Source organism: Penaeus vannamei, chromosome 40, assembly GCF_042767895.1.
Source record: "Penaeus vannamei isolate JL-2024 chromosome 40, ASM4276789v1, whole genome shotgun sequence".
Lineage (NCBI taxonomy): Eukaryota > Metazoa > Arthropoda > Malacostraca > Decapoda > Penaeidae > Penaeus > Penaeus vannamei.
Window position 1 is genome coordinate 3,146,846 of NC_091588.1, and position 10,000 is coordinate 3,156,845.

At 49.0% G+C, this 10,000-nt stretch overlaps 1 protein-coding gene across 11 annotated transcripts in view; it reads right to left on the reverse strand.

Moving 5' to 3' along the window:
• hth (Meis homeobox homothorax) overlaps positions 1 to 10,000 on the reverse strand; it is a 738,118-nt gene that overhangs the window by 161,422 nt on the left and 566,696 nt on the right. For all 11 annotated transcript variants that reach the window (XM_070117562.1, XM_070117567.1, XM_070117566.1 and 8 more), the window contains one exon: positions 4,555 to 4,694. In XM_070117562.1, coding sequence (XP_069973663.1) covers positions 4,555 to 4,694 — 140 coding nt within the window. The remainder of the gene's footprint in view (positions 1 to 4,554; positions 4,695 to 10,000) is intronic.

The window sequence follows — 10,000 nt, forward strand, 5'->3', positions numbered from 1 at the left end:
AAGAGAAGAAGAGAAATCGAGAAGAGAAGAGAAGAGAGAGAGAAACGAAGAGACAGAAAGAAAGAAAGAAAAAAACACAGAACGAACGAAAGAAAGAAAGAAAGAAAGAAAGAAAGATAAAGACATAAAGAGAGGTACCAAATGTAATGCCTCTACATGTTTATTTATGCATGTATGTATGTATGTATGTATGTACGCAGAAGTGATCGTACGCAACGTATAGAATACATACATAAATAAGTGCAAGGGTGAGTTCGTGTGTGCGTGCGTGTGTGTGTGTGTGCGGTCCAACAGGAGAGTAGGAGAGTAAATTATCCCGAGTAAGAAAGAAGGAGAAGAAGAAGGAGGAGGAGAAGAAGAAGAAGGAGGAGGAGAAGAAGGAGAAGGAGGAGAAGAAAAAGAAGAAGGAGGAGGAGAAGAAGGAGGAGGAGAAGAAGGAGGAGGAGAAGGAGAAGAAGAAGAAATAGAAGAAGAAGGAGGAGAAGGAGAAGAAGAAGAAGAAGAAGATGATGAAAAAGAAGAAGAAAAAAAAAGAAGAAAGAAAAAAGAAGACGAAAGAAAAAAGAAGACGAAAAAGAAATACAAGAAATAAAAGAGCAAGAACAACAAAAAAATAGTCAATATAAAAGAAGCAGAAAAAAAGAACCAGAAAAAGAAAAGAACAAAAACAAAAAAAAATAAAAAAATAAAAAAAAGACCTCGGACGCCTTGTTAACCGCGCCACTGCAAGAGATGGGCGCCGAGTGACGTCACAGTCGGCGAAAAGAAGACCCAGGGGCGTGACGATCCTGACGGGGACAAGGCGAAGGCGCTCACGTCCTCCAGTGAGGCAATGATGAAGGGGGGAGGGGAGGGAGGGGAGAGAGAGAGGAGAGAGGGGGGGGGGGTGAGGGAGAAGGATAAGTTCTCTCTCCCTTGCTATCTGTCTATCTATCTATCTATCTATCTATCTCCCTCCTCCTCTCTCTCTTTCTATCTCCCCCCCTCTCTCTCTCCCTTCCTCTCTCTTTCTATCTCCCTCTCCCCTCTCGCCCTCCCTCCCCTCCCCTTTCCTATCTCTCTCTCCCTCCCTTCCTCCCTTTCCCTCTAGCATTCCGTCCCTCTTCCTCTCTCTCTCCCTCCCTCCCTCCCTCTTTCTCTCCCCACCTTCCCTCTTCCTCTCTCCCTTCCTCTCCCTTCCTCTCTCCCTCTGCCACCCTCCACCCTCCCTTTTCCATCTTGTTCTCCAGCTGTCCCGAACTATGGCTTAAGTGATGATTTCCGTCCCTCCACCATCTCCCCCTCTCCCTCCCTCCCCCCCCCCTCCCCCCTTCCTCTATATCCTCTTCCTAAGCCCTTTTATGGTGTCTATCTACTCCCTTTTCCTCTTCCTCTTTCTCTTCTTCCTATTTCAATTCTTGATTATCCTTTCTTATTGTTTCATTTATCTGCCTTTTTTGTAGTTGCATTTTTCGTTGTTTCTTGTTTATCATTTTCTTTTAAAAATAGTCATCTCTTTCTAGTCCAATATTTTTACTCTTCTCTCCCTCCTTATTCCTATATTCCAATAGTCCTATTTCTCTATCTTGAAAGCTCTGTCTGTCTCTCTCTCTCTCTCTCTTTCGCCTTTCTTTTCTCTTTCCGTCTCCCTCACTCTTCTTTATCTCCCACCATTTCCTCTTTCCATCCCTTTCGCCCTTCTTATCTCTTCCTGGTCTCTCTTCTCCTTCCCCTTCTTCCCTTTCTCATTGGTCTCCTTCTCTTTCCCTCTCCCTTCCTCCCCTTCTCCCACTCCCTTTCCCTTCAGAACTCCTCTCATCTCTCCCTCATCCCTCTCTTACCCTTCTCCCTTCCTCCCTTACCCCTCTCCCTCCCTCACCCTCTCCTTCCCTCCCTTACCCCTCACCCTCATCCCTCTCCCTCCCTTACACCCCTCATCCCTCTCATCCCTCCTCTCCCTCCCTCCCTCCCTTACCCCTCCCTCACCCTCCCTTCCTCCCTCCCTCATCCCTCTCATCCTTCCCTCCTTCCCTCCCTCCCTCCCTCCTTCCCTAACCCCTTAAGCTGGCACAAAAGCGGCCCCCGAATGCCCCCTTATCGGAAAGCCATGAGGTCGGCGGCAACGACCCTCTCAACTTCCCGACTCGCCCCGACTGGGCCTTTAAACACCGACACGCGTTCTCGACCGACGCCAAAGTACACCGAGGATGGCGTGATTTTTTTTTTTTTTTTTTTTTAATTCTGGGTCGTATTTTTTTTTCATTTTCGTTCGTGTATGTATTTTGTATGTATTTTTTTTTCTTATTTATATTCTTCTTCTCTATCTATCTATCTATTTATTTCTATTTTTATTTCTTTTCTCTCTATTCTTCTCTCTATCTGTCTATTCCTATTTCTATTTCTGGTCTCTCTCTCTCTCTCCCTCCCTCTCTCCCTCCCTCTCAATCTTCCTCTCTCTCCCTCTCTCCCTCTCTCCTACCTCCACCTCCTTATCTCTCCCAAATCAAATTCAACAGAAAAAAATGAAGATAAATACACGTAGAACAAGAATTACTTCGAGGAGAGAAATGTCAAGGGCTTTTACTCGGAAAAAAAAATATATAATTTTTTTTAGACGAAAAACAAAATCGTAAAAGGGAATTCGGAGAAAATTTTTCTCAATATATCAAAAGACTTAATATATATAAGAAGGGGAGGGAGGGACTGGGAGGGAGGGAGGGAGGGAGGGAGAGGGAGGGAGGGAGGGAGGGAGGGAGGAGGGAGGGAGGGAGGGAGGGAGGGAGAGGGAGAGAGAGAGAGAGAGAGAGAGAGAGAGAGAGAGAGAGAGAGAGAGAGAGAGAGAGAGAGAGAGAGAGAGAGAGAGAGAGAGAGAGAGAGAGACCCAACAGGCAGAGCCCCCACATCAAAAAAAAAAAAAAAAAAAAAAACATCTACACACACAAAAACTAAAAAAAAAAACAAAAAAACAGACAAGACTCGAGAGAAACACGAGATAAAAAGAAAGAAAGAAGGTGAAATATTACGAACACCCCAAAAAAACTAAAAAAAAAAAAAAAGTCCCCCCCCCCCCGCTCCATTTTCTCACAGCAGTCCATCTCACTTGAAGCTTAATCTTGGTGACAGACAGACGTGTTCTCCTCTGACACACCATCAAAAAGACCATCACAGGAGACGTGTAAACTCTCTCTCCCAGGCCCATTTAAGTTCCAACTGTATGATTATCCATTTAAGTGCCTACTTCCTAACTACGAAATGGAGAAACGCACCAAAAAGGAGGAGAAAGAGAGATATATAAAAAGGAGGAGAAGATGGAGGAAGATGGAGGAAGATGGAGGAGGAGGTGGAGGAGAAAGGGGGGATGGGTGAAAGGGAGAAGAGGGAAGGGGAAAGGAGAGGGAGAGAGGGACAGAGGGAGAGAGGGAGAAGGAAAGGGAGAGAAGGAGAGGGAAAGAATGAGATAGATAGATAGATAGATAGATAGATAGATAGATAGATAAATAGATAGAGAGGCGAACTGAGAGTCAAAGAAAAAAAAGAAAAAGAAAAAAAAATAAAGCCAAACCACTCAAAAACAAAGCCAACCACGACACAAACGGGAGAGACAAACCACAGACACAAAAACACGACACAACAGCCGAGAAATTAAACCTGCATCGGCCCCTCCTTGGACCCTCACGCCGCCCCGAAGTCTCGCAAAGACCGGCTCAAAGTGGTCTAAAATGAGGCTAGGGGCGTCGGATGAGGGAGGAGAGGGGCGTCGGGTGAGGGAGGCGAGGGGCGTCGGATGAGGGGGGCGAGGGGCGTCGGATGAGGGAGGGGAGGGGCGTCGGGTGAGGGAGGCGAGGGGCGTCGGGTGAGGGAGGCGAGGGGCGTCGGGTGAGGGAGGCGAGGGGCGTCGGATGAGGGAGGCGAGGGGCGTCGGATGAGGGGGGCGAGGGGCGTCGGGTGAGGGAGGCGAGGGGCGTCGGATGAAGGGGGCGAGGGGCGTCGGATGAGGGGGGCGAGGGGCGTCGGGTGAGGGAGGCGAGGGGCGTCGGGTGAGGGAGGCGAGGGGCGTCGGATGAGGGAGGCGAGGGGCGTCGGGTGAGGGAGGCGAGGGGCGTCGGATGAGGGGGGCGAGGGGCGTCGGGTGAGGGAGGCGAGGGGCGTCGGATGAGGAAGGCGAGGGGCGTCGGTTCGCGTGATGCCCCAGCCAGCACAGCGGCCGCCCACAAGTGTTCCTGATCCTACTCTCTGCACGCTATGGCCTCACTGGACACCCTCTCTCTCTCTCTCTCTCTCTCTCTCTCTCTCTCTCTCTCTCTCTCTCTCTCTCTCTCTCTCTCTCTCTCTCTCTCTCTCTCTCTCTCTCTCTCTCTCTCACACACACACACACACACACACACACACACACACACACACACATACGCGTACACACACACACTTCTACTGAAACCCCCTTCCCCCCCCAAAAAAAAAAAAAAGAAAGAAAATAACACCGACAATAAAACACCAACAAACCAAACCTTCACCCCTACCCCCCCAAAAAAAAAAAAATAATAATAATAATAACAAACAAACAAAACTGGTACTTACTGTGAGGTGCTGGAAGAGCCATGCCCGAAGGATGTTGGTGGCGACTTTGGGGAATATCCCTCGCTTCTTCTGATTCTTCTTGTTATCTTCGTCTTCCTCCGTGCCTTCTCCGGAGCCGATGCTGGCGTTGCTGGCGTCACCTGGGGGAGAGAGAGAAGAGGGGGGGGAGGGGTTAGTGGCGTCGTGGTTTGCGTGGGTAGGGTGTTGGGGTGGGTGGGGGAGAAGGGAGGGTGGGAGAGAAGGGAGAGGGAGAGAGAAGGGAGAGAGGAAAGGGGGAGAGAAGGGAGAGAGAGAAAGGGGAGGGAGAGAAGAGGGAGGAGAGAGGGGGAGGAGGGGAGTGTATGAGGAGAGGGGAGAAGGGGGAGTGGGGAGGAGGGGGTGTTTGTGATGATAGGGTTCGCGTGGGTGGGAGATATGGGGAGAGAGAGGGGTAATGACGTCATAACTTGCCTTGGGGAAATATAAAACAGGGACAATGACGTCACGATTTGAATAGACGGGAAGAAAAAGAGAAGCGTGACGTCACGATTCGCCCGCGGGATAAGACAGGACCGTGACGTCATAATTTGTCAGAGAGAGAGAGAGAGAGAGAGAGAGAGAGAGAGAGAGAGAGAGAGAGAGAGAGAGAGAGAGAGAGAGAGAGAGAGAGAGAGAGAGAGAGAAAGGGACTAAAATCATCGTTATTATTAAGATTAAAGTTACAATGACATACAAGACTACTGCAAATGCGATAGACTATAATGCCAAACCGATAATAGCAGACACAATATCATCAATAGCCAATATCGTAGCAGTAACGGTGACACTAGTAGTAGTGCAGAATTACATGTAAATAGTAATTGTGGTACAGGAGTATAAGTCGTGTTTGGGTAGTAGTAGTATTAGTAGTCGTAATGATAACAATAATAGTAACAGGAATAGTAGCAATAGTATCAATTGTAGTAATAATAGTGGTAGTGGTAGTAATGGTGGTGGTCGTCGTAGTCGTAGTAATAGTAGTAGTAGTAGTAATAGAAATAATGATAATAATGATAATGATAATGATAATAATAATAATAATAATAATAATAATAATAATAATAATAATAATAATAATAATAATAATAATAATAATAATAATAATAATAATAATAATAGTAGTAGTAGTAGTAGTAGCACTAGTAGCCATAGTAGTAACAATAGTAGTAAAATAGTAGCCATAGTAGTAGGAGTAGTATCCGTAGTAACATAGCATCCGTAGTATCCGTAGTAGGAGCAAATTACGGCGATTGGGAGCCGTCGGGAGAACGACAGCAAACGCGACACGTGACGCCGCTTCCCCTCGGAACGAAATCTCGCGGCGACCAGTGTGCGAATAAGCCGACAATCAGCTGCCGGGACCGCTGTGCGAATAAGGCCCGAATCAGCCGCCGCCACACCCCGAGGCCCGCCGTGACACTAATGACAAGATCAACATCGTGTGACAGTTTCGAGAGGATTGGAGGGGGGGGGGGGAGAAGGAGAGGAGGGGGGTGGGAGGGAGAGAGAGAGAGGATGGGGTGGGGTGGGATGGGGGGGGGAGGAGGTTACGAGGGAGAGAAGGAGTGGAGGAAGGAAAGAGAGAGAAAGAGGGAGGGAGGGAGAGGAGAGAGAGAGAGAGAGAGAGAGAGAGAGAGAGAGAGAGAGAGAGAGAGAGAGAGAGAGAGAGAGAGAGAGAGAGAGAGAGAGAGAGAGACAGAGGAAAGAAGAAGAGAGAGAGGTAAAGACAGAAAGATGCAAGAACGAAGAAATGCAAGAACACAGAGAACCAAAAGACGAAGAGAGGGAAGACGACGAAGAACGCAAAGACGTAGAGCTGCAAGAACGTGGAGAAGCGAAGACGGGAGAGAGGGAAAGAGGGAGAAGCGAAGACGGGAGAGAGGGAAGGAGGGAGAAGCGAAGACGGGAGAGAGGGAAGGAGGGAGAGGGAGGGGGAAGGAGGGAGAGAGACGTAGAGAGGGAGAGATCCAGCCAATCACGGAAGGGAAGCCTGAGTCGACAGGTAATTTAGAGCACCCTCCGCTGGTTCGCAATGAGGATAAGTTGACAGCCACTCACTTCCCCCACCCCACCCCACCCCACCCCCACCCCCTCCTTCTCTCTCTCATACCCCCCCCCCCCCTAAGTCTCTCTGTATTGCTCTTGCTTCTTTTCCATTTCCTTTATTTTCATTTCTCTTTCTCCCTCTTACTCCTCATCTATCTTTTCCTTTCCATCCATCCATCCATCTGTCTCCTTCTTCTTCTTCTCCCTCCTCCTCCTCCTCCTCCTCCTCCTCCTCCTCCTCCTCCTCCTCCTCCTCCTCCTCCTCCTCCTTCTTCTTCTTCTTCTCCTTCTTCTTCTCCTTCTTCTTCTCCTCCTTCTCCTCCTCCTTCTTCTTCTCCTCCTATTTCTCCTCCTCCTTCTTCTCCTCCTATTTCTCCTCCTCCTTCTTCTCCTCCTCCTCCTCGCCCATACACACCCTGACGTATATATGACGGTTGTGATGATGACGTCACTTTGGTAAGGGAAGGTGGCAGGGGGAGAGGGAGAGAGGGAGGGAGGGAGGGAGGGAGGGAGGGAGGGAGGGAGGGAGGGAAGGAGAGAGAGAGAGAGAGAGAGAGAGAGAGAGAGAGAGAGAGAGAGAGAGAGAGAGAGAGAGAGAGAGAGAGAGAGAGAGAGAGAGAGAGAGAGAGAGAGAGAGAAAGAGAAGAGAAAGAGAAAGAGAAAGAGAAAGAAGAGAAAAACAAAGACAAAAGACAAAAAAAAAAAAAAGAGAGAAAGAGAGAGAGAAAAAGCGAAGGATAACCCCCCGCTTGACAGTGAGCGATGTGACAGCCCGGGGTCGTGACACCCGCATGGCTCTTTGCAACTTCTAGGGGGCGAAAACGAGCGAAAACGAGCGAAAACGAGCGAAAACGACCTTGTTGGTGCGGTCCCGAGGCGGTTTCGACCCCCCCCCCACCCTCTCCCTTCCCCCCTCTCCCCTCCCCCCCACTCCCCCTTCCCCTACCCCCATCTGTCGGGGAGGGTGAGAGGCGCTGTCATTCGTCTTGGCAAAGATGTCGTAGAGAGAAAAAAAAGCCGTGTCGCTTGAACGTAAAACTAAAATAATCACAATAATGATAATAATAACAATAATGGTAATAATAATAATGACAATAATAACAGATATCAATAATAATAATAATAATAATAATAATAATAATAATAATAATAATAATAATAATAATAATAATAATAATAATAATAATAATAATAATAATAATAATAATAATAACAACAACAATATTCATAATGATAATGATAATAATAATGATATTATTAATAATAATAATAATAATAAAAACGCACCCAGAGAGGGGAGCGGCAACCCCTCCTCGCAAGCAGCTGATCCCCCGGCGCCTTGCAACAGGCCTATGACGTCACGAAGGTGGCCAGCCGCCCGCGAGAGGATCCCCCGGCGCCTTGCCACGCTCGCAAAAGGCGTCGCGAATCGGGACATTCACTTACGACAAGCACCTTCGCAGCTCCGACAAAAAAAAAAAAAAAATACCCGCAAATGAAAGGTCGTGACGTAATCCGCATGGTGTGCAAGGCTAATGCAACGATGACTGGGAAGTGGCGACGCGAAATGACACGCTTGCGAGCCGGTGACTGATGGCGCCGATCGGGGAGGCGAAGGGGACGGCGCTGATTGGCTGCCGGGACGCCGCGACGCCCGCTGATTGGCCGAGGCGGGCCGGGCGGGCGAGGTTGACAAACGCCTCGGAACGCGTCGGGCCGGATTCGAAGCCAATGACGGACTAGATACACAACATTGGTCCTTATGACGATTGCTCTTTGATTCGCCCGGGCTGTAGTACACGCAGGAGGAGAAGAAGAGGAGGAAGAAGAAGAGGAAGAGACGTGATTTACTCGCGACGGCGGGTCGTGTCCCGCGGAAGGGAAATTGGAGGGTTGGGCCTCACGCGAACGTCTTTCAGGGAACGATCGGAAACGCACACGAATACAGACACACGCACACACGCACGCATACACACAGACACGCACACACACACAAACAAACGTGCCGATACAGTCACACCTTCATCTATGCCATCTCATTTGTCAAGACTACAAAAGAATTTCGTCCTCTCTCTCTTTCATTTTCTCCCTCTCTCTCTCTCTCTCCTCCTCTTCCTCTCCCTCTCTCTTTCCTTCTCTTCCACTCTCTCTTTCTTCCCCTCCTTATCCCTCTTCCTCTCTCTTTCCTTCTCTCCCTCCCTCTCTTTCCTTTTCTCCCTCTTTCTCTTTCCTTCTCTCCCTCTTTCTCTTTCCTTCTCCCTCCTTCTCTCCCTCCCTCTCTCCACCTCTCCCTCCCTCTCCCCCTCTAACTCTTCCTCCTCCTCTCCCTCCAACTCCCCCTCCAACTCCCTCCCCTCCAACTCTGCCCCCACTCCCTCCCTCTCTCCCTCATCTCACTATTATCCCCACTTCCGCCCCCCCTCAAGACCTGGTGGCGTTGGTGGTGCGTCTCCCTGATCAACTTGTCACCCGCTGATGGTGACGGAGGGATGCCACCTGCTCGCTGTCCCCTCACCCCCTTCCCCCTTCCCCCTTCCCCTTCCCCCTTCCTCATTCCTCCTTCTTCCGCCCCTTTCCCCTCTCGGTGTGTGGGGAGGGGAGGGGTATGAGGGGGTGTGAGGGGAAGGGGTGGGTTTATGTGTGTGTGTGTGTGTGTGTGGTTGTTGTTTTTTTCTTCTGTTGTTTTTTTCTTCTTCTTACTCTTATTCTCCCTCTCACTTTCTTTCTCTTACTTTTACTTTTACTTTTTCTCCCCCTCTCCTCCTCCTTCCCTCTCTCCCTCTCTCTCACCCCCTCTTTCCCTCAACCCCACCCACTCTCCCCACCCCAACCCCAAACAAACAAACTTACCCTCCTCCCACCCCCTCCCCAACCCCCCAACCCCACCCCAACCCCCCACCCCCAACCCCCCACCCACGATGACACAGCACAAAACCCCCACCGGCGGAAGACCCGGCGATCGCGTCCCATTATCGCCAATTCTCCCTGGGTCGCAATTAATCAAAAACGTCAATTAATTCTGGAAACGATGAATGACCCATACAAACACACCTCTTTTTCGATGACTTAAGGAAATGAATAAAAATGAGAGAGAGAGAGAGAGAATGAGAGCGGGAGGGAGGGAGGGAGGGAGGGAGGTAGGGAGGGAGGGAGGGAGGGAGAAAGAGAGAGAGAGAGAATGAGAGAAGTGAGGTAAGGGAGAAGGGGAAAAAGAGGAATGAAAAGAAAATAAGAAAATTTTCCCAGCATCCCTCAAAACTCCCTCAAAAAAAAGGCAAAAATAGAACACTATAAACAGATAACAAAACAAAAACAAATAAATGAATTCCTAAATTGAAACTAAATACTAACCCCCATAAAAAAATATATATATAATAATAAT